Genomic DNA, 23562 nt, shown 5'->3' on the forward strand with positions numbered 1-23562 from the left:
GTAATTTTGAACAATTTTACACTATCGCAATTATTCTCTTGATCGTGGGATTTTGTTAGATTTGTCTTGATATATTGTCAATATATTTACTTTCGTTTTTTAGTTGACACGTTTTGACTTTATGCACTATTCACATAATGTACTTTTGACTTTGTTTTATGATTTAGTGTTGAATAAAAACAGAGTTATGTGGGATTTTGTTAGATTCATTTCAATGTCTATTTTCTAAATATCAAATTTCATAATTTTTTCTAATACGTAACTAAAGATATTTACATTTAAATGTATGAGTTGACAAACGTGCCTAAATGTAATGCATCAACTAATAACTAATAAAAAACCGAGGAAGTAATTTTTACTTTAAGATAAGTAGAATATTGATTTATTATAATGTATGTATGTATATCGACAACCGTGATACTTCAAATGTTGAACTATAAATGAATTTAACAAAGTATAATATTGTACATTATAATTTTCCCGACTAATTGGTGGTCCCTATAGACGCCTGTACGGTGCAACTAACGTACAGTTTTTGTCAAAAAAAAAAAGTGAAAAAAATTATACAATACAGTCGTGAACATATAGCTATAGTGAATTAACATACTATTAAAATTTAATAAACATATATTTAGAGTGAAAACAACATACTGCTAAAATGTACTCCGTAATAAACATATAGCTAGAGTGAAATCAACATAATTGCACCAAAAAAAGAGTAAAAAAAAGTAAGAACATATGTCCATGTTCTTTTATTGTCAATTTAAGGTAATTTTATTTGTGACCTAATGTTCATTGCTTAATTAAAAAAAAAAAAAAAAAAAAAAAAAAAAAAAAAAAAAAAATTTAAAAAAAAAAACAAAAAACTTGATGTTCATTACAAAACAATCATATGTTATTAACAAAACAACTATATGTTATTTACGAAATAGCTACATGTTTTTTCAACGTTTTTTGTTTGCATGGTACAGATGCATGTATCTTAAAATTTTCATTCCCCGGACAACATTAATAAAAGTTCTTTTAACTTTTTTTATATGTCCCATAATTAAAGTCTTACATCAAATCAAATTTTTTAATAAAAATAATAATTTTGTAGTCAAATAAACAAAATCTAATCTTGACCTCCTTAAACTAAATGTCATCATGATAGTATTAAAAGTTAGAGATGAAGGGATTGATCGGTATATTAGAATAATAATGAATATATGATGGGATTGATTACTATAATATTCGGATATACTAGAGTGTATCCGTGCTAACGCACGATATATACGTAACATGTGTATTTAGAAAGAAAAACAATAGGAGATGAAAATTATTAGAAAAAATGAAGAAGTGGATGTTATTATTTAAAAAAAATGGAGAAGTAAAAGTTATTATATTGGAGGTTATAGCAAATAAAAAAAATAAAAAAAATTGCATGAGATTAGAGAATTTGGCTTTTGGAGGAATGTAGTTAAATGACTCTGCAATTATATAAAAGATTATTATTTTCTAGTGTACCAACTTATTTACAAGAAACTTGTTGCTATAAACGAGTATTTTTCAGCCTCTAATAATTTAGGTAACTAGGTGTAAGCCCATGCGATGCACGATTCTAGTAAATCATTCTATTTAATTTAAAACTTTGTATATTTATGAAGATCATTCATTAGATATATGGATAAATTTTTTTAATATCATAAGATAATTTTTTAATTTGACACTAAAGTTATCTTTTGTTGTTTTATTTATTTTACGTGATGCTTGAATTTAAAATTCCAAACCTTATTCACTAATTTTGCTTATGTGACAATTTAAATTTTTAATTCAAAAAAGAAATGAAAAATGTCGTTTTTTTTTTTATCAAAATGAGTCTTTTGCCTATGCGTTTATTTAATATACTCGTTTTGTTTAAAATATTAGTCTCATTTATAATCGTTTAACTATTAAAAATTATGGGAAATCAGTTATATGAGATTTACTTTTATTCGTCTTGAGTACATTATTAAAATTGAACTTTTATAATATTTGTTAGGGAGAGATTAAAGATACGTAGTATTTGCCATTGCATAAAAAATTTGCATCCATATATGTAAAAAAGACATTACTTAGTTTTTTTTATTTAAATTTTAATTTTTCTCTATTCGTAAAATCAAACTTTTACAATATTTTTTAGGGCGAGATTAAAGATATTTGTGATTTTTTTTTTTTTTTGAAGGGGGGAGATTAAAATTCATTAATAATAAACCATACGACACTTACATAAGAAATCGTAATCGAACAATACAAAGACAAAAGAACCAATTACAAATTCGAAATAAAATAAACTACAATTGCACGCGCAAAATGACTTTCTGAAATACCCTTGACTCATATAACGCTGTCCTATGCAGCCTCTTGCAAGGGGGTCTGGAAATATGTTGTAGTTTTTGACGTGAACCTTCATTGGCTCAGAATCCTGTACTCCTCGACCTGAAATCAAAATTGGTGTCGTACACTTCACCATTGACAAGACAATCTCCGATTCAAACACGGATATCGGCATGGAAGCATAACCCTTTAGCCCAAACCAACAGAAGATCAAACCAAAGCCCCATAGCCAAAAAACCCGGCTCAAATCCTGCACCAGAAGATCGGCACACCGATCTGCACACCCAATAGCACACCAACACACCACACAAAAAGAAAAAATAACAAACCCAAATAAACCACATACACAAAGATGGAAAAAAGAGACCCAAACACCACACACACCACTAAAAGAAAAAACAGAAGGAAAACTAAAAACAAGAACTACGATCGTAACCATAACAACCCACCCCGCAGCCAATCTGAGCACCACCACCAAAGCTCCGAGGTTCACCAACCCAACCCACATACCGCCGGACAGTAAATCCCGAACCGCCGAGACCCGCCCGAGAAGCCCAAACCCCACACACCCCTGAACCGCGGCAACGACGGCTGGAAACACCAGACTGAGAACGACCCTATGCGAGGGACTCAGAGGGAGATAACTCTCCCTCCCCATTCTCCTACAAAACGTCGCGACGACGGGCAAAGCGGTGGAGCAGAGGCACGACGGGGAAGCGGAGAAGAAAGACGGCGGCAAGCCGGCAGCAAGGCCGGTGAGGAAAAGAGGCGGCCGAAAAGGGGGAGCGGCGCACGTTGCAAGGTCGACCAGACAAAATACCAAAACAAGAAAGGAAAAAAAGAACCTAAGGAAGTAGATCGGAGGCTCGCCAACGTTGTGGCATGGGCGGTGAGCCATACGCCCGCCGGCGAGCCTCATGGCCGGAGCAAATTTTGAGAAAAACGGTAGGGTTTTGGGAGAGGGAGAAAGCGCTAGAGAGAGAAAGGAGAAGGGTACTGAGTTTTGTTTGTCTATTGTTTTCTCTTATTTAGATATTTGTGATTAAAAATTTGCAACCATATGTAAAAAAGATACTCCCTCCGTCCCCGAATGATAGTCACTTTTGGGTGAAAATCACGGGAATTAAGGAGAAATATATAAAGTACATGGGAACTAAAATCCAATCATTTGCAAAACAAAAAGAAGAAAGAGAAACTGATTGTCATTAAAAAGGGAGACAACTCATTCAATTAAGGCACAAGTACAAAGACAAATATGAGGGTATTTTGGGAAGCATAGATATTACAACCAAAAAAATGAGGGTATATAGGTCATTTTGTGTTATTGTATGGGACCTAAAATTGTGAAATGTGACTAACATTTTGGGTGTCCAAAAATGGAAATAGTGACTATCATTCGGGGACGGAGGGAGTAATTATTACTTAGTTATTTTTTTTTGTTTTTTAGAATAGATAATTATTATTGGTTTTTAAAAGTGATTTAAATTTTAATTATTCTCTACCTATGTGTCAAAATTCTTAAATCCTATTCGTCACTTTTGCTTAGGTGGCGAGTAAATTTTTTAATTCTAAAATAAATTATTAATCTAATTTTCATTGGTCCAAATAATACCTTTTCTTATGTGGCGCGCCAAATGCTCCCAAAAAAGGCCTACTTTATTTATATATATTAGATTTTTTACTATATTGCTCATTGAAATTAAGATATGTATTGGTGAATTGATATCCATCTTATTATCGAAATACTTCTTCGATCAATATTAATAACAATCGCAAAATTTAGAATGTAACCCTTGGTATCAATAGACCTATTTGTTAAACCTAAGATAATATCATCGAAACATAGCTTAATAACAATAATCATCATTAGTCACTTATGTCCTATCAATATTAGAGCAACTCCAATGGTTGTAGCTAGAGATTTTCTTGCAATTTCAATTATTCCCTATCTATTAGCTTGGCCATTGGAGCTAGAAAACTCAATTAGCTTGGTTAAGCAAATTAGCTTTGCTGGGAATTAAACTTGCCAAAATAAATGTTCGTTGCACCAGTTATAATAATAATAATAATAATAATAATAATAATAATAATAATAATAATAATTTCTAGGTTTGGCAATTGGCAGTGGCGGCTTGCCACCTTACCGTTTACGTTTGGCGGATTTGGTATTTATTCCGCAAGTGATGTTCGTCATAACCTTCTTTTTTATTAATAAAACAATCATATTGTTTCTAATGTTGGTGATCCACAATAAATTAGTGTGAACCAGGTCAATTTAAGAATTTGTATGGGTCGTGAAGCGAGTATTGATTGACATTTATAGTTGCATAACTTGCATTTTATCATTTCATCGATTTCAATTATCATCCATTAGTTTTCCCTCAATCTCATAATATAATGCCTTCTTTCTTTTTTAGATAAATATTAAAATACAATGCCTTTTCTATTAAAAGGTTGCTGGTACTTTTGACATTATTATTAGTTTATTACCCTTCTTTTGATGGGTTGTCCTTTTTTATTATTATTATTATTATTATAGTTTTAACATTAATTTTCAACACTTTCTCACTCTATCTCATCAATTATTCCAAATACTTCTTCTTTATCTCTACCTCTCTCTAACCCCACCCACATGCACATATATACATCTAATCATTAGTTTTAAAAAATTACAACTTTCTTAATTCTCGGCTTACTGCGTAAAAACCCAAAGAGGCATTGTATTATGAGATGGAGGGAGTACTTTACTTTTATCTTTTATTGGTTTTGGAAACAATCTCAAAACTCTAAGTTAAAATTTATTTTCTCAAAAATTTAATCATTTGTACTACTCATAAAGCTTACTAGTATATAGAATCACACATGATAGCTAGAGCCATAAGTTAATATAAAAATATAAAATGTATTTCAAATAATAAAGAGCTAAGTACTTTATTTTTCAATATGAAAAAAGAGACTTAAGCAACCACACTTTCAACGTGAGATGTTGATTAAGAATACTTAAAATATACTATAAGAAGAGTGGACGCGCGCCGAGAAGTTAGTTAATGCCGGACTTCTCCTAACCACCTTTACAGGCCCATGTTTAATTAACAACATTCACATGTTTAATGGCATATTCTTTCTCTTCCACCACCTTTTTTCTTTTTCTTGATCCGTATCTTGTTTTTTGAGACTTAAGGTGTTGCCACAAGTTCGCATACATATTTGATAGCCGTTTTCCTTAAAAAAAAAAATAATTTTTTTTTTTTTTTTACATATATATAACATATTTCCTCCGTTTATATTAATCGTCAGCCAAGTTGATTTTCGCATATGTTTGATCATCTATAACAATTTAATTGAAAAGTAGATTAATGAGAGCTTAGAAAGTACACGAGTTTTTTGAATGCATGAATGAATGAAATTAAAGAGGCCGGGTGCCGTGCAAGGAGAGAGTTGATTTATTAGTGAAACCATGAATAAATTTTTTGAATGAATAATAAGCAAAGTTAGGATGAGCGTAAATGAAAAGTGTAATATAAAAATTGGGAATTTGGGACACTGGAAAATTAAAGTTCGCATACGTGTCAACTAAAAAAAACCCAAGAAATATATGAGATTTCATCTAAATAAATGTATCAAAAGAAAATCATGGGTTATTCCATTATTTTTCAAGCATCTCATTCATGCATAATAATTGTTTAGATAATTTTCAAAGCAAATGAATATATATCCTAGTTTCACTTACATAAAATAAATAAAATAAAATAAAAAAAAAAAAAAAAAAGATACATGGAAATCGGGTGAATAGAAAACATACCTTACATCATTTTGATCCAAAAATTGGTAGAATAAATACATTAGAGGTGTTAAAAAAAGTCGAACTTACGTATAAAATCCCGTGCCTAAATCCGCAAAAGAAAGTTAGGCTTTTGGGTTTTTTTGGGCTGAGATCAAGTTTTGATCGATGTAAAGATCGATACATTTTTAGGGTTGGATTGGACCAACATATAGGGCATTGTTGACCACCTCTAATTTTTTTTTTTTTTTTTTTTTTTTTTTTGTTTACACTCGAGTTCAAGGTGCACACCCAACAATATTTTTTTAAACTATTTGTTGCTTTTAAATCTCACATAGAAATAATAAGAAAATATTTCTTTATAAGTAAGAGCACATTTCTTTAGTATCACTTTTTTGGCGAGAAGGTGACCAAAAAACAAATTTTTGTGAGCTAGTCCCAAAGTGAACATATCATATTAATGTGTAGTGGAAGTGTGGTTGCTGCAATCATATTAATATATAAGACAATGAATCGGCGATCATATTCATGACTACACTAAATCGATATAGCCCAATGACAAAGGTAATGAATTTTCAAGTAGACTATATCTCAATAGATTTGCCAATCCAAGATGACAAGAGAAAAAACTAATGAAGATTTTAATTTATTTAATTTATTTATTTTTTCAATTTTTGTGTGTGTGTGTTTTGTGTGTGAATAGAATTAATGAAGATTGAAGTAAGGTCAAATACAACAAATTGACAACCGATTAACACATCCACCAATCAACTAATATATCCAAGAATTAATCACTTGATACACAAAATAAGACAAGTGGCAATCATCTATAATGAAATTGAACCCAATAAAATTAAGATTTCAGCAAGAATTTAGCTGGCTAAAACTTGGAGGAAGTAATGAATTGAAGCAATAAACGTGCTCTAGTTATCATGAGGAAACAACGACCCCAAAAGGTAAGGCTAACCGTTTAACAACGACTCTAGGACATGTTTGTAGCCTGGTGGCCTGGTGGTTGATCAGCATAAAGTTAACTATTTAAGGAAGGTTGCGTATAACATAGGATAATCGTGCATCACTGCATATAAGAGCAGTTTCAATGATAAGTTGCAATACCTTGTAGCTTGTGACCACATCAATTTTTTTAAATACAACACTTCATTTTTTAAAAGTATTTCAATGATGAATTTTGACATTTGCTAGGTAATAAAATCCGTCTGTCCTACTATACAATCTAGATGCACCGTGCACCGTTTGGAAGATGAGGTAAGGGAATTCGAATCCCAAAGTGCCCTCTATCGAGCCTTAGAGTCTGTTCTCATTGACTTAACTCAGCTGAACTGAACTGAACTGAAATGAATATTTTATAAGAGAAAGAAATTAGGAGCTAAACTGAACTGAACTGAAGTGAGCTGAACTGAACTGAACTAAACTAAACTAAACTGAATTGAATTTCAACATATGAGAACATGCCCTTAAGCCCTTTAACTACTTGACGACCTGATCTTGGATTTTTGGGTCATATGTGATCAAATGATTATTGATAACTAATTTATCCTCCTCAATATTTTTTAAAATTAATTTAGCCTTAAGCCCGTATACTTGAAGTATTATTTTGTATTTATGATTTAAATTAAATTTACATTATTAAATACTTCATATAATATTGAAGGTATCATATCAAATTAAATAGAGTACTAGTTGATGATTAATAAACAGAAAGAAGTATATTTCAATCGTATTAATTTTTTAGTCCATTTATAATAAATTTGCATGGTCCTATTATATTAAAATCGAAATAATATTGTTGACTGCATAAATATTAGATTATATATCACAATCTTATTAATATTTTAAAATGACATGTAACCGGACATTGATGATTTAATATTGAGAAGTGACATTTCTCTTCCTCTTATATTTCAGCAATATATAGCAAAGTGACATTATTATGAATAACTACTCGTATTTTTATTTTTTTTTTATATACATTGTTATAATTCTTATAAATATATACTTCCTCCGCCCCTTAATTATGTGTCTATTTCTTTCATTTATTACTCACATAATAATAGACATATAATTGAAGGACAGAGGGACTAGCAAAGTGACATTATTATGATTTATATATGGATCTTACTAACATTAAAATCATGCGTTATTCGGTGTAATTAATGTTAGTTTTACTCTACTCTCTTCGTCCCTAAATTAAATTCCTATTTCTAGCATTTATTTCTCACATAATAGAGGAAAATAGTAATGTAATTTAGGGATGGAGGGAGTAATATTTTCACATTTAATTCTCTTATCTAACGCCCCGGGACGCTCATTAGCTTTTGCCTTCATATATTGTTATAAATTATGAATAACTGTAAACTATTTATAAGAGTGACATTATTATAAATTGTTACTAATTTATTATGATGATGACCTATAAGGCTATAATCATTTTTCTGAACGCATAATTTTGTACTTGGATTGAGAATTTAAGAGATAGATCTATATAGTAAAAATAATTCATCCGAGAAAAAAAAAAAAACGAAAATCAATTATGGAGTATATAGCCTCAGTGTTTCGCTAAAAAAAATTGAACAATACTTGGAGTGTATAGAGATTAGTCGATTAGAGACACATAATGAACAGAAAGACTTGGTCCACAATAATATTATTGTGGACCCGAGATTTATACACACGTAACTGACATTATATTGAACATAGTGACCCTTATTTTTAACACAGTAACCTTTATTAATACTTGTACTACCTCCGTTACATATTATTTGCAACGATTTGACATAAAGTAGAGAGGAAAAATGTCTAATCGTTGCACATAATATGTAACGGAGGTAGTATAACGTTTTAACATTATTGTGAATTTGAATACGATATTATGACCCTAATTTGAACATAGTGACCTTTATTAATCATATTAACCAGTATATAAAATATTTCATTAAAAAAATTAACCTCTTATAGCCTATATATTACCAAAATGACTTTTATTTCAACATAGTGACATTGTTTTTATTATAGTGATTTTTTTTTATTAATAAAACAATCATATTTTTTCTAATACTAGTGGTCCACAATAAATTAGTGTGAACCAGGTTTATTTAAGAATTTGTGTCCCCGTTAGGCCCTATTTGACAAAGGTAGTGGTAGCGAGTAGCTTTTAACGGTCGAGTAGAGAGTAGTTGTTAAGGTTGCGACTAACCGTCAATTAATAGTGGATATAATTGAAGTTAGCTATCAAAGTACTGGTTAATAATATGAGTATTTGGCAAAGTAGCGGTTGCATTACTAAAACATATTAATAATAATATAAACTGTTACGGAGTAATAAAAAGTAACCAAAAATTAATAAACGTTACTATTTTTAACGTTTGAGAAAAGTAACCTAAACGCTACCGCTAATCACTACTCACATCCTTACATTGCCAAACACTCTTAATTTTTTTTTTCTAGTAGTGTGTTTTGACTGGTCAAAACGCTAACCACTACCTCAAACGTTACCATTAAACATGCATGGACTTAGATTATAAACCGAATGGTACGGTATTGCTTTATTTTTTAATGTTGGACTAACAATATTCAAACTTGCACTAAGGGCCTGTTCTCTTACGTTGAAATTCAGTTCAGTTCAGTTCAACTCAGTTTAGTTCAGTTCAGTTCAGCTGAGTTCAGTCAATGAGAACAGACCCTAACACATGAGAATATTATACTCCAGCCCGTCTTGTGTGTGGTTGGCCACACCGTATAACCACTTATAAAGCAATAAAGTAACCCCATAACATTGACCAAGTAACCCCTATAACATTGAACGAGTAACTCTTATAACACTGATCAAGTAACCCCTATTACACTAACGAAATAATCCAAATACTAGATGGCCACATATAAGACTTTGTGAAAAACAAAAAAGCAACCATAACTTTTGTGTTGTGTCTCAGTCCACATAGTATTATTAGTTGCATTGCATACACCCAATGCTACGCAGACACATAGTATGACTAGTATATATATACGAGTATAGCTGTATAAGTAAAGCACTAGAACTACATTATTGTTACGTAGTACGAAGTACATGAGTACTGCGTCCACTGTGTCTCCGTTTATATTTTGAGTTTATTATTTTTTGTTTTGAAAGTTGATTTCCATTTTGATTATGTGCACTGTGTTTGTGTTGGGAGCTTTTGCTCATCAACAATTTTCAGGTACATAGAGGGGAATTACACTGGGCGAAACACTACAACTACGAGCAGTCGAGGTATGTTAACTGAAATGTATATGTATCAGCTATTAAGTGAGGGTCATGCCGGAGGCCAAGGCAGGCCAGAGTGTTGTCCAAGATGTATCTAATGTGGTGGCCGGTGGGGATAAATGGTATGGAAGGGGATGGCCTGGGAATGGATCGAAAATGGTCCGAGAGGGCGGATTATATACGATTTTTCGATTCCATGGTGGCTAAGAGTAAAGGCGTTACAGACTTACCAACCTTGCCATGCGTGAAATTATATACACCTTTGCTTATCAAAAAAAAAATGTACATATGCTAATGAAATTGATTTTCTCCTTACAAAAATTAAAATATTGTAGACTATTGCAATTGTTTAACTTGAACAAATTAAACCAATTATAGTTTATTTCGTCGTCTCACTAGTACATAACATATGATATAATATAACAATAAGTCAATAATACAAGAAAGATCAAGTCACATCCCCTTAATTGCTATTGTGAAGCCAGCAAGCAATAAGATAAGGGTATTATTCAGTGGCTTGGTGCACCACTTTTTTTACAACCACATTTCAATTCTAGCTTAGGCATAATCCGTGAATAATAACTTTACATTCTACTTCACGCTTATATATTAAGACAACATACATAAATTATTTTGAAATTAAATGATGAAACATTAATTATTAAATGCACCATTCTTCCTTCAACTCACTTTTTAAAGGTTCAATTTCATCTTCCGGAAGTTGTACCACAATAAGTTTGCCATCTTTAGGTCCTGGAAGTACCAAAACGACTCCTTTATCCCCTATTTCACCAATACTATAGCTAGCAAACCTTGGATTATTTCCTTTCATTTCAAAACCATAAACATCAGCTTTTTCTACGTCAACAAATGTTAGGTTTGCCCCGTAAACAAAAAAATCAGACTCACCCGTCTCTTTGTTCACTAATTCTTCAACCACGTCATTCTCATCAATCACACCTTCAATTATCGCATGTACCAATTTTAACGGAGCAACATTTGATACTACAAAATTCGCCTCAACAACACCTAATACTTGCCTGTTATGAGGTACTATTCCTTGTCTTTTGAATGATTTTGGCCTACAAATAGTCACAACATTTGTCTCCAAATCCTTCCTAATCTTTGCAAAGGATTTCCACATAATTGATGTAATAAGCTCAAAAAATTGGCTAGTACAATTGTCATTCATTTTGGTACCATGTACCATTGAATGCAATTGACCAAGTTGTTTTGAATTTAGATGAATAGTGTGGACACCTATTTTACTATGGTAAGGAAGGACCCAATGGCTACCAACCGGGTCAACCCGTTTCACGGAAACAGGCTCTCGGGTGGATTTCGAAAGCGGGTATTCGGATTGTGGAGGATCTTGAAGGGAAATTAAATTTGGTTTTTGTTTGTTACTATCTTGAATTTGAATATAATGGCCCAATGTGTTCACGAATTCTACAGCTGAGAATGCATCACCAAGTACGTGTGCCCAACTTAGACCGACTGAAATTCCTCCACATTTGAACCAAGTCACCTGCACAGTATTTACTTATAAGTTACTTTGACTTCATTTTGTTATTCATACTTACCGGAAAAAAAGTCTGGTCTTGTTAAATTTGTATTAGTGTATATTTTCGTATATGTATAGATCTAATTTAATTCATCTCAGTTTACAACATTAACCTTTAATAATCTCATGTAACACGGATATATTACTCTATATTTATTATCGTACAACAAAATTACCAAAAACATAAAATAATACCTGAAAGCAAACAAGAGGGGAGAAGGGCAAGTCAGGACCAAGACCATCATCATTGTACACAAGCTGATCCTGCAAAGAGAGGAACCCCTCCAAAGCAAGCCACTCTTCGACAGTCTTACTAGATTGAGCCTCGACGATCCTTATACCGGCATCATTGAGCTTGATCGATGCTCGTTCTCTGGTCTCGGAGGACGACACCCGGATCCTTCCACAAGTCTTGAAATAAACTACAAGCCAATCAAACATAACTTTTTTAATATCAAGTATACTTACAAAACTAGTCTTTTTTCCTTCATTATCACTAGTACTATTGGGATTATTGAAGAAATAAAGACCCTTAAGATAATGTAATTTCATTGCTAAATCTATGCCTTTTAACTCATATGTTTTGTTTTCTCCTGTGATTTTTCCAGGCACTACTGATGATATTTTTATGTCATAGACTAAATTATTTTCTCCTTCTTTTGTAACTGCCATTATTTTTCTTCTACTTTTTTTTTTTGGTGCGTGGATGAAATGAGATTTGGGTACGTGACATGTATTTATATTATGTTACCCGTACAATCTAGAAATTCGGAAAAAACCAAGTTTATCTTTCGGCCTTTTTCAAGCTAAGCAATCAAGGACAAAAGGCCAGGTGTCAATATCGGATTGGAACCTTATATCAACTCAAATCGTGTTAACTGTATCAATTAGTAAAGTCGTTGAGAACAAGGGGAGGGATAAGGAAATCAGCACTCTCAAAATGTATCTAGGCGAGATTGATCCCATAATATGAAGGTTAATTGTCAAGAGATGCAACCTTTATTTGTCACAAAATAATTATTGTTTAGTCTTTATCAAACATTTAATGCGGAACTATATGACAAGGATTTGTCAACAATATAATATGATAACATGAAACATGCATCAATGTATGTTTTTGAGACTTATAACTATAAGATGGTGGACCAAAACAATAATCCTAGCCATAATTTGAGCTAATTCAAAAGTAGTGTTTAGACTCTCTGCCTCTCTGGGAATCATGTATAGTTGGCGAAGTAATTGCTGAAAGGTATATATTACAAGTATAATAGTATATGATGATACACGTAATCCTTTTTGATTTGTTCGGAGTTTTGTCACATTGTTTGGGGTTAGATTGGTTGGCGAAGTAATTGCCGAATTTATATACTTCCTCCGTTTTTTTAGTTACAACACTTTTAAATTTACGGTCTTTTAGGTAATTTTTGAAGATGTGACCAGATAAAGAGATAAATTAAATAAGAGGGACCCAAATGGGTAGATAGAGAAAAAAAAAATGTCAAAAATGAAAAATGTTATAAGTAATTAAAAATTTCCAAAAATAGAAAAGTGTTACAACTAAAAAGAAACGAAAAAGGTATATTTCATGTAATCCCTATTAATACGGAGCTATTTGTCACATTGTTTGGAGTTAGATATTCATGGATAAGATTTTCACCATGATCTTGCAAACAGACTATATTTTTTTTGCTTGGTTAAGGGTTAAGGGTGTTCCAAGGTAGCTTTTGAGTAGTTTTTTTAGTAGCTTTTAGTGGTTTGACCAAGTTAAACCATTACTTAACAAAAAATAGGATTGTTTGGTAATGTAGTGGTTGGAGTAGCTTTTAGTGGTGATAGTAGGTTTTTTTTTTTTTTTTTGGTTTTTTTTTCTTAATCAAAAGTTAGAAATATTAGCTTTTCAAGTTAGAGGTAGCGGTTGAAAATTTAGTCTATAGTTTTAGGAAAAAATGTTGATTTTTTAATGTAACAGCTAGTTAACCGCTATTTTTGTGAGAATATGAAATATTCAATTATTCATAATGTGGAACGGAGGTAAGTATTTTTCTTAAAATATAAAAATGTATAAAGTATAATGTGAAATGTACATAAGTCAATTTGTAAAAAAAAAAAAAAAAGCCATAATCTGTGTGGCTGGCCACACCATGTTGTCGGGGTTATTCAGTCGGTCAAGGGTTACTTATTGTAGGGTACTTAGTTGTTTATTGCATTTTATGTGTGAGAGTGACCCCCTAATTGAGTAACTCCTGAATAAGTAACTCATGTCTCCTTCCACACGGACACATGATGTGATCAACCACATATGAAAATTGGTATAATAAAATAAAAGTAATCCGTAGTACTGATATTATTAATATTACAAATTAAAAATATAAAATAGTACAATGTGAGTATTTAATTCGGACAGTAAGAGTACATAAACGATAAACGGAAACCTAATATGTAGGCGATAGTTATTATGCCTGACTCATTTAAGGTTGCTTCAGCTACTTTAAAAGGTTGATTCAGCAACATAAATTACATTTAAGTTTGAACAAACTAATCCTAACGTATGGTATAGTAAAACCAAAATATTCATTTTTGAAATTGTAGAAGTATGTACTTTAGGATTTAAGAACACCTGAGTTTGGAAGACCAGAAATTAATTAAAAACCTTATTGACGATAAAATTAAAATGAGGGATTATAACGTACTGTAGATATACTAGGGTTTCAAATGAAAGCATTTATATAAGAAGTTTAAGAACTATATTTGATGAATAACATTAATAGTATTGTAAAACAAATACTTCATAGAACAAATTTATGAAATAGAAGTCTTCAAAAAAAATTTATGAAATACAAAAACATGTATTACTTTTGTCGCTTAATATCTTTCTCCATTTTTAGAAGATCGTGACTAAGTGAGGAATTCTTCTTATTGATTCCCATAACATATCTCTAGGGGTGAGCATGGGACGGGTACCCGTATCGTTAGTACTAACGGTTTGGGTACCCAATAACCAAAATCACTAAAAGTGATACCCATAACCGATCGAAACCGATAATTTCGGGTACCCGGATTTTCGGATCGGTTATCGGGTACCCAATAAGATATCCAATAATGATAATTAAACTTAATTATGCAGTTATTATGATATAATTTACAATTAATTAAAAACAATACCATATGATCTTGACCAAATTATTAATAATATTACTAATATAATCATTGATATTATAAAGTGATTATGAAGTAAAGTAAAAGTTTAGATTTATATTAATAGATTTAAGTAGGGAAAAAAAGCAAAAAATGCTTATCGGATCGGATCGGGTAACCATTAATTTTAAAATGATACCCATAACCATACCCGATAAGAAATTATCGGAACGGGTACCCGAACCGTTATGATTATTGGATCGGGTACCCTAATTATGGGAACTGTTATGAATCGATTTTCGGATTTTCAGTTTTTGGGTAGTTTTGCTCAGCCGTACAGGCCTACATATCTCACACACAAAAAAATGGTGTATAATACAAATATTTAACCAATATAAATTCCCTTTTTTTTTTTTTTTTAAATGTATTTATTTTCCTACTCCCTGATACCTGCACCCTTTTTAATATAGAAAAATCAAGTAGCTGGAAATATATTAATACGTACAGAGTTCACAAGTAGTACAACACTACAACACCAACGATCATACTTTAAAACTATTAATTGTTTTGGTAGAAAATTTATTGTGCTCACCTCTGTTTCACATGTTTATTGTCTCACCATTATTTTATATTTTTTATGGAAAAAGTTGTGTTTTAAAAAGTTGTCACAAGTTGATTCCAAAAAAGAAAAAAAAAATTGTCACAAGTTGTATGAGGATTTGCTATAATCCAACATTCCTAACCTGATTTTTGAGCTTATAATATAAGTGAAATTTGATAACCCAAATAAAAATTAAATATTTGAATTATCATAAACGCATCGCTCACTAACCCAAATAAAAAATTACGATTTTTTTTTTTTTTTGAAAGAAGTCCTAAACGACACTAACTTTCATTGATTAAAGTCATACAACATCTACAATTGACAAATAACAATAATGAAAACGAATTGAACAAAATCAAACAAGAATTAATTATTGCAACACTTTTCTAGCATATTGGTTTGTTATATTTCTATCTCCCATTATTATAAAATTCCCAATATAATTAATTTCTAAGCTTTCTTCAAATTATAATTAATAAAAGGAAAAATTAGAAAAAATAATCCTACCTTTCATCAATTTTGGTGGAATAATCCCAACTTTCTTTTATTCTGGAATAATCCGAACTTTGGGGGGTATTTTTTTTCTTCGATTCCAAACTGGTCAGCGAAAGTCAATGACTTGTTATAGCAGGTTATGTGCCACGTGTCAAGCTGCAATTGGTCCAAAAAAAAATTAAAAAATTAATTTAAAAAAAAATAGAAAACCCTTATATCCCCTACCTGAACACCGTAACCCCCCCCCCCACCACCACCACCTGCCACTGCAGGCCGCGCATACCCCTCCCTTTCCTTGCCCCAACAGTGCGCCACTATCCCCCCAAACCCCTGGTGTTATCGTTGCGACCCACCTCCATCCTCATTCCCCACACGAAACCACCAATGAAACCCCTCCCCACTTTCAAAAATCCCATATCGCTCCTCCCACCACCTCGAAACCCTTGCGGCTAGGGTTTTCAATGGGGGAGGTGGTTTTAAGGGTGTTTCGAGTGGAGGAAGAGGTTTCAAGGGTTTTAGAGCGGGGGTTTCGAGTGTCGCCGGAAAACAATAAAATGAAAAAGAGAGGGAGGGGGAATCAGCGACGAAAGGGGAGGGGGAATCAGCGGCGCAAGGGGGAGGGGGAATCAGCGGCGAAGGGGGTGGTTGTTGGGATTCTGCTGGTGGCAGGAATTGGAAGGGGTTGGCTGTTTTTTTTTTTTTTTTTTTTTTTTTTACTTTTGGTTTTTTTTCGAACCACTCAATTTGTGACACGTGTCACTTTAAACAAAAAAAAAAAAAATACCATTCAACCGGTATTCGGCATTTGGGATTGAAGAAAAAGAATAACCCCCAAAGTTCGGATTATTCTAGAATAATTCAAAGTTGGGATTATTGTAGCAAAATCCATGAAAGTTGGGATTATTTTTTCTAATTTTTCCTAAAATCTTTATGAGCAATTTTGTATCACGTGGAGATGTCATGAAAACTCATGATATCATTCAATTCTCTGACCATTTTTTTTAAACTTCATTAACTTTCTTTGCACTTCCTACAATAGTTCTTAGATACAAGTCATACAACACTATGCCACTATCATTTCACACAAAAAGTACATATTGTAGAACTACAAATCTAAAAGTAGAAAATAGCCTAATAACAATTGATTACAATTGCTTGATTCATGCATTTAGGTTTTAAAGATGATAATTGACATCCAAACACGTAATTTTCTTAAAAGTTTTATAATTAATTCATGTACAAATCTTGAAATTCTCTAGTGCTTCTCAATTGTAGGAATGACAATGACTAAAAGTGTTATAGATGCCATGCCACCGGAAATGTAGAACAACCCTGAGAAAGGCTAAAGGCCGACACTCGTACTCGTGTTGTTTGTTGATGAGGCTGAGCACTTGTAATCTTCTCCAACATCTCAATCTCTCCCCTTTCTATCGCTTTTAACATTGCTTGTGAGTTGTGACATTTCTATTGATAGCGAAGAACCCTTTGGAAATGCATGTGAGGAACTAAATATTGTTAGCGGTAATTACTTTAAACAGGTATCAAATTGACACTTTTTTTTCACGTGAATTTACTAAATTAGACTATTACCTCCGTTTCATATTATTTGCAATAATTTTATGAAATAGAGGTAGTAAGTTACTAACCAAAAATTACTACACGGGGGATAAGGTCAGAGAGAAATTAAATTGTTTGGGTACCAAACATTTTGTTTGATATAGACTTTAATAATTTGAGGAGCATTAAAGTTGAAAGGTAGTACTCACAAAACTTAAACCACCAAAGTAGTAGGTTGGACCAGCAATAGTGTAATTCTGGCAGTATTTTGCTAGAAATACTTGAGCATATGATGTAACAAAGAAAGCAGCTTTGATTTCACCTCTTTGGAATGATGTATGATACTCGCAATCGATCACGTTGGCCTAATGTTGCTAGATTTAAATTGCAAAACATCAACTAAGTAAGGGCATAGGAATGAATTCCAATTGCACCCAACAGGGGCATTTTTGCTTTTTAGTGTGTCGACGTCTTTCACAGATGGTGGTAATTGAGAAACTGTCATTAAAGACGTAAGTGCAGCTGTGAAATATATGGTCAGCATCAATATTAGGAATTGCCATGGTGCTAGAACAATCTTGGACAAATTGCTCCTCGGCGATTCATCTACAAGAGTAATGGTGGGTGTCAATATGGTTTAGTTGAAGAGCTGTCAAAAACTGACCCGACTTTAGTAAACCTGACCTAAATTAAACAAAACAAATCGGATTACTAGACTTGCTATTAGTGTACAATTAACAATTGCACATAACCTTAAAAATTCAATTCAAACCATTAAAAATTTAAAACCCAACCTTATTATAGCTATCCAAAACTCTACTGTCGAACAGGAACTACACAAAGTTAAATTGATCGATCAAACTAAAACATGACCCGACCTGACCTACCAATTTATACATCATTACTAAGTCAAGGATGCTTACTGCTTTGTGCAAATAATAGCAAACTGAAGGAGAACCAGAAAATTGTACCAACTTGTTGGAAGAATGATAAGTCTACGAATTCTGGATCATCGACGTGTTCTATCAAACACACAACAAACCCCATAATGAGACCCATTAATGGAATGAGGATCCACATCTTCCTGTCAAAAACCTTCAAAAAGATCCACATCTCATTTGTGCTGTCATGTTTTACAGTGACAACCATAACCATACCAGACTTAGCATATGGCTGTGAAAAGTCTGCCCACTTGTATCTTTCTTCGAGTATGTTAATGTCTCCAACTGCTGCATCAAAGCCCTTAACACACGCAACAGTTGGTTAATTAGTACTGAAGCCCAGGATCGACTTATATACTCTATCAGAAACTGACCATTCAAATTTTGTGTACACTATTACATGAACAACTTTTAAGTAATTTAACTGAAAACAGGACAACATTGCTTACAAGAATAAAAATGATGCTGAAAACTGATATAAGTTGTTATATGGCTGACTAGATCTGTATGTGACAGTGTTCAAGGTCTCTCGGTTGATGAGAAAAATTAATTAAAATTGAAGATAACTGTAAAATTGAAGAGTTACCTTCAGATGGATCTCGTGTATCAGTTCATCATATGTGCCGTAAAATGGAATCAAAGTAAAAGGCAGATCATAAGGTAGGTACTTCAGAGAGGCTCTGAACACATCAACAGCAAATCCTGTGATGAAACTGTCTGTTGGCTGCCTGGCCAATATATAGGACCAAATTTAATAAAATGGTTTTTCCTGCCACTTTGTGTAGGGGCTTTCGTCGAAAATCCATCTGCAGCAGACCAGAAGGCTAAATCGCGGTACCCATTTCCCACCACATTGATAATTTTGAAGGCTGGGAGTTGATCTATCATGCCATTTCTGAAGCTTATATTCCCACTCAGACCCACAAAGTTACTGGTGTTAGAGTAAAACTTTCCTACTGAATCCTTTTTCGCGTTGCCAATTGCCTGTACTGCATCATATGCTCTTAAAGAGTATATACTAGGATATGGATTTCCTTGATCATTGGGATGTTTTGTGAGATAACTTCTCTCAAATCTAATCTTGAACTTTTTGTATAATTTACTGGTATCAACAAAGCTGGTTTTGTATCCTATGGCACCTTGAGAAGCAATGACTGTCGAATCAACAGAATCGAGTAAACTAGCAATCTCATCTGATATTATCCAAACAAAACCTTTCTCTACCATCCCAATCTGGTGTGCTTTTTGGAAAACACAAGTGGCTAGTTGAAGAGAAGATTGCAGAACTACAAAGACGCGGTTTCTTCTTATACTGAGCTTTCGGAACTCTTGCTCAATGGCAACTTCAGGGTCTGACAATGAGTTTACAGGAGGGAAAGCCAAGTGTTGCTCTACAGTTGAATCAACTGACTTCAGTGAATCTAACAGAACAGAAATAATATCAGAATCCAGGGAGAAATACTGCTTTCGGAACTCTTGCTCAATGGCAACTTCAGGGTCTGACAATGAGTTTACAGGAGGGAAAGCCAAGTGTTGCTCTACAGTTGAATCAACTGACTTCAGTGAATCTAACAGAACAGAAATAATATCAGAATCCAGGGAGAAATACTGCTTCTTTCATATATAACTGTCACTTTTCGCCACTGGAAATAGCTGACTATTGAGGTCAGGCATTGCATGTCATCCGATATATTGCTGATCATTCGGATCAAATTGGATGATGGCATTGGTAGTGATGCAGTAACAATAGCAGTTGGAGGCAAGAATATGACAGGAATGTCCAAGAAGTTCTTGTGAACTTCAGATAAGACAGCAGCTTCGGGCAGTGAAAATGTTCCAATGATTGCTTGAACTTTGTTTTTGTGCAGGAGTTTTAGTGCTGCAGGCATAGATAAATTAGACTAACATAATCGACAACTTTATATAAAATCGAATGATAGACTAATGATACTACATATCCAATTCTATCATCGCTCAAACTAAATAAAAACGGGCAGAAAGAAGCAGCTGAGCTATCCTGCCCTGGCTTCATCTCTTTTAAGCAACTGAAAGTAAAATGCAATGTTCCAATTTCCAAAGGACTGCTGAACTGCTGTACCCCGGAAATATGACACAGCAGAAGTTACAAATATGAAGTTTCAAGAATTAAGACCATATATATATTTGTCTAGATATTGTCAGATTAAGACTGCTTATAATTTGCATCTTCTTTGACAATAGTAGCCAAAAGGGTCATTTGGATCAGGTTTAGTTCAGATCGATTCAGTTGAGGTCATGTTCAGGGGACAACTGGTCATATTCAGGTTTCATTGTCTAATAGCTTGTTATCGTGACAATCTGACCAATGAATCAATATTAGTCTATTCAGGTAGGTCATTTTGGCTACTTGTTAATGAGCTAATATTTACTAGTCTCAATTTATGAAAATATTGTTGCATGACATACTTTGTAGGTTTGTAGAGTAGTGTGAAGATGCAGAGTTTGAATTTTTTGAGTAGTTAATGAGATTTATTTCTTTTTGGCTAATGGGAAAACAATACAAAAGACACCCACTACTCCCGGGTAACAGCCTTTTCTTATGTTACACAGACATTTTACTCGACACTCCCATCTACAAAGAGCTTCCAAAACATGACTAACAGATTGTACCAAATGCCTAAGGAAAAAGATATATGCTAGTGATAAGTATTTAATTAGTAGTGTTGAGTAGGTAATGTGTTATTCATATAGAAACACAAATACCGAAACTTTTGCTTGGAACGGAGCAGCAATATCATACCAGTGGAAGTGGCAGAATTAGAACTTTCAGAATATCTGAAATGCAGTGTCAACTGAATGCAGCTGTCTCTATAAACATCTTGAACTGCAATCTTCATTGCTATTTCCTGTTCCTTTCCTACACGAGTGCTGCGATCAATGATCACACCAATTCTAACCGCGACATTCTTGTTTACTAAGCAGTTGTATCTTCCTTCATTGGCGCTACTTGTGCAGCTTGGCATCAGAAGCAGAACAGCTGCAAGTATGTATACAGCAGGAAGCATGATTTACTTAACTTACAAAACTTTGAAGTTAATTAAGCTGAAAAAGGAACACCCTATTATTGATCAAGAGGAAGTTGCCTTGGCTAATTCGTGCTAAAAATTTCGTACACTGCATAGAATTAAGACATGTATAAGGAAAGATTCGAAAGTAAGGTCACTTTTAAGGTTGACATATTCAAGCTATGCTACTGTAAGCCTGATTAAAGATCTCTCCTTGGTTGTTTGACTGACATTTTTTATTTACAGGACATTTGTTCATCAACAAACTTATGGAATCTATAACTTAAAAATTCACCTAGTTGTTTGTGGGAAAAGCTACTTAATCTTACTTACATAAGGACACAATGATGAAATCATTTACAAACCGTTACTATTTTAGAATATGTCACTTTCTTCGGTCCAACTAAAATAGTATATGTGACTATTATTTTCAAATGGTTACCCGTGGATCAATTAGGTGATATTATAAATCCCTTCAATGGTAATTGTTTATAGGAAAAATGGAAACAAATAATCCCGTTTCTGCTCAAAACAATCCTACCTTTTCGAAATTCCAAAATAATCCCACCTTTAACCCCCACCTGCTCAAAATGATCCCTTTTACCCATAACTTGTTTAAGAGGTTTTTTTTTAAAAAAAAAATAAAAAGAAAATAATTTTAAATCTCTTTTCCCTAACTTCTTCAATGGCAACGCCACCATTACCACCACCCCTCCATAACCAGACCACCACTTCATCAACACCACCACCACTACTTGACCCAATTAAAAGGCGTCTTATCGGAGGGAGGGGAGTAATTGATGAGGCCCCACGTGTCAAGAAAATCAAAGACGCGGCGAATGGAGCCCACATCTCCGACAAGCCACCTCCTGACCTCACTGAAAGTAAGCTTCTAATAAGGGTTGGACCTGAAATTGCTAACAATGGCATTTCTGTAATATTTGTAAACATGAAGTTCCTTGATGCTGAATTCCCTTCGAAGAACTTCAGCATCCGTACCTCGCAATCGTCAATTTTGTTCCATTTGAACCAACTTCTTAATCAATGGGGTTCCTTCTTAATTTTCAAATTTCAATCAAAAATAGAAAAAACAAAAGAAAATTAAAGAAGCAATAAATTATAAAGGTTACTGGACTAGCTAGGAACGGTGACGAAATCCGGTGACTTTTTGGGATCAGAAGGCTGAGGAATTGTCTCCGGCGCCGAAAGCGGTGGGGTTGGGTCGGTCTTTGACTCTTTGTCGGCACAGAGATGGTGATGCCGGTGTCAGCGGCGGTGGTATGAGTGGTAATGGTAGTGGGTGTTGGGAGCTCCATTAACACAGATGTTTCAGTTTTTATTGCTGCAATTTTCCCAGGTCGACAACATTATTAAAATTATTTTTGTTAATTTATTCCTAAACTGATATTGGAGTGGGGCTGGCAAGGCTGGGGAAGGGCAGCTAGGCCTGGTGGGGAAGGGGGAGCTCCGGCAGGGTGGCTGGATCTAGAAGGGGAGCTCCGGCAGGGAGGTACTTGGGGAAGAGGGATTAAGACAAGTTTTTTTTTTCTTTTTTAATTAATCTTAATTTTTTTTATAAAAAAACCAATCAGAAGGTGACACGTGGCAAGTCACCTTCTGAAACAGGTTACCAATTTGTAAATTGGTAAAAGGCTTGTTTTGAGTAGATGGGGGTTAAAAGTGGGATTGTTTTGGGATTTCGAAAATGTGGGATTATTTTGAGCAGAAAACCCAAAGGTGGGATTATTAGTTTCCATTTTTCCTTGTTTATAATTATGTCTACAATTTCTTATTGATGCTAATATTAAGCTCAGCCCTACACAAA

General features: G+C 33.4%; 1 protein-coding gene and 1 pseudogene across 2 annotated transcripts; both read right to left on the reverse strand.

Annotated features, from left to right (window-relative positions):
* Nucleotides 1-10796: 10796 nt before the first annotated feature.
* LOC145638258 (protein ECERIFERUM 2-like) lies at nt 10797-12864 on the reverse strand. The gene is made up of 2 exons (XM_081689223.1): nt 12157-12864; nt 10797-11925 (listed from the first exon to the last, which is right to left on the reverse strand). Exons 1-2 carry the CDS (start codon nt 12631-12633, stop codon nt 11059-11061), a joined length of 1344 nt encoding a protein of 447 aa, XP_081545349.1. The 5' UTR covers nt 12634-12864; the 3' UTR covers nt 10797-11058.
* Nucleotides 12865-17877: 5013 nt separating this feature from the next.
* Nucleotides 17878-23222, reverse strand: LOC145638259 (glutamate receptor 2.9-like; annotated as a pseudogene). The gene is made up of 5 exons (XR_014114637.1): nt 21473-23222; nt 20303-20572; nt 19280-20168; nt 18676-18994; nt 17878-18358 (listed from the first exon to the last, which is right to left on the reverse strand). The product of XR_014114637.1 is annotated as a glutamate receptor 2.9-like (transcript).
* Between the last annotated feature and the right edge of the window lie 340 nt (nt 23223-23562).

Source organism: Chenopodium album, chromosome 7 (genome assembly GCF_948465745.1).
Source record: "Chenopodium album chromosome 7, dcCheAlbu1.1, whole genome shotgun sequence".
Taxonomy (NCBI): domain Eukaryota; kingdom Viridiplantae; phylum Streptophyta; class Magnoliopsida; order Caryophyllales; family Amaranthaceae; genus Chenopodium; species Chenopodium album.

What these genes read in the sequence shown, in the direction of transcription:
- LOC145638258 (XM_081689223.1), bottom strand. Translation starts at nt 12,633, where the DNA reads ATGGCAGTTACAAAAGAAGGAGAAAATAATTTAGTCTATGACATAAAA. An exon ending in CCCCTCTTGTTTGCTTTCAG is followed by an intron (nt 11,926 to 12,156) that starts GTATTATTTTAT and finishes AATACTGTGCAG; the next exon opens with GTGACTTGGTTCAAATGTGG.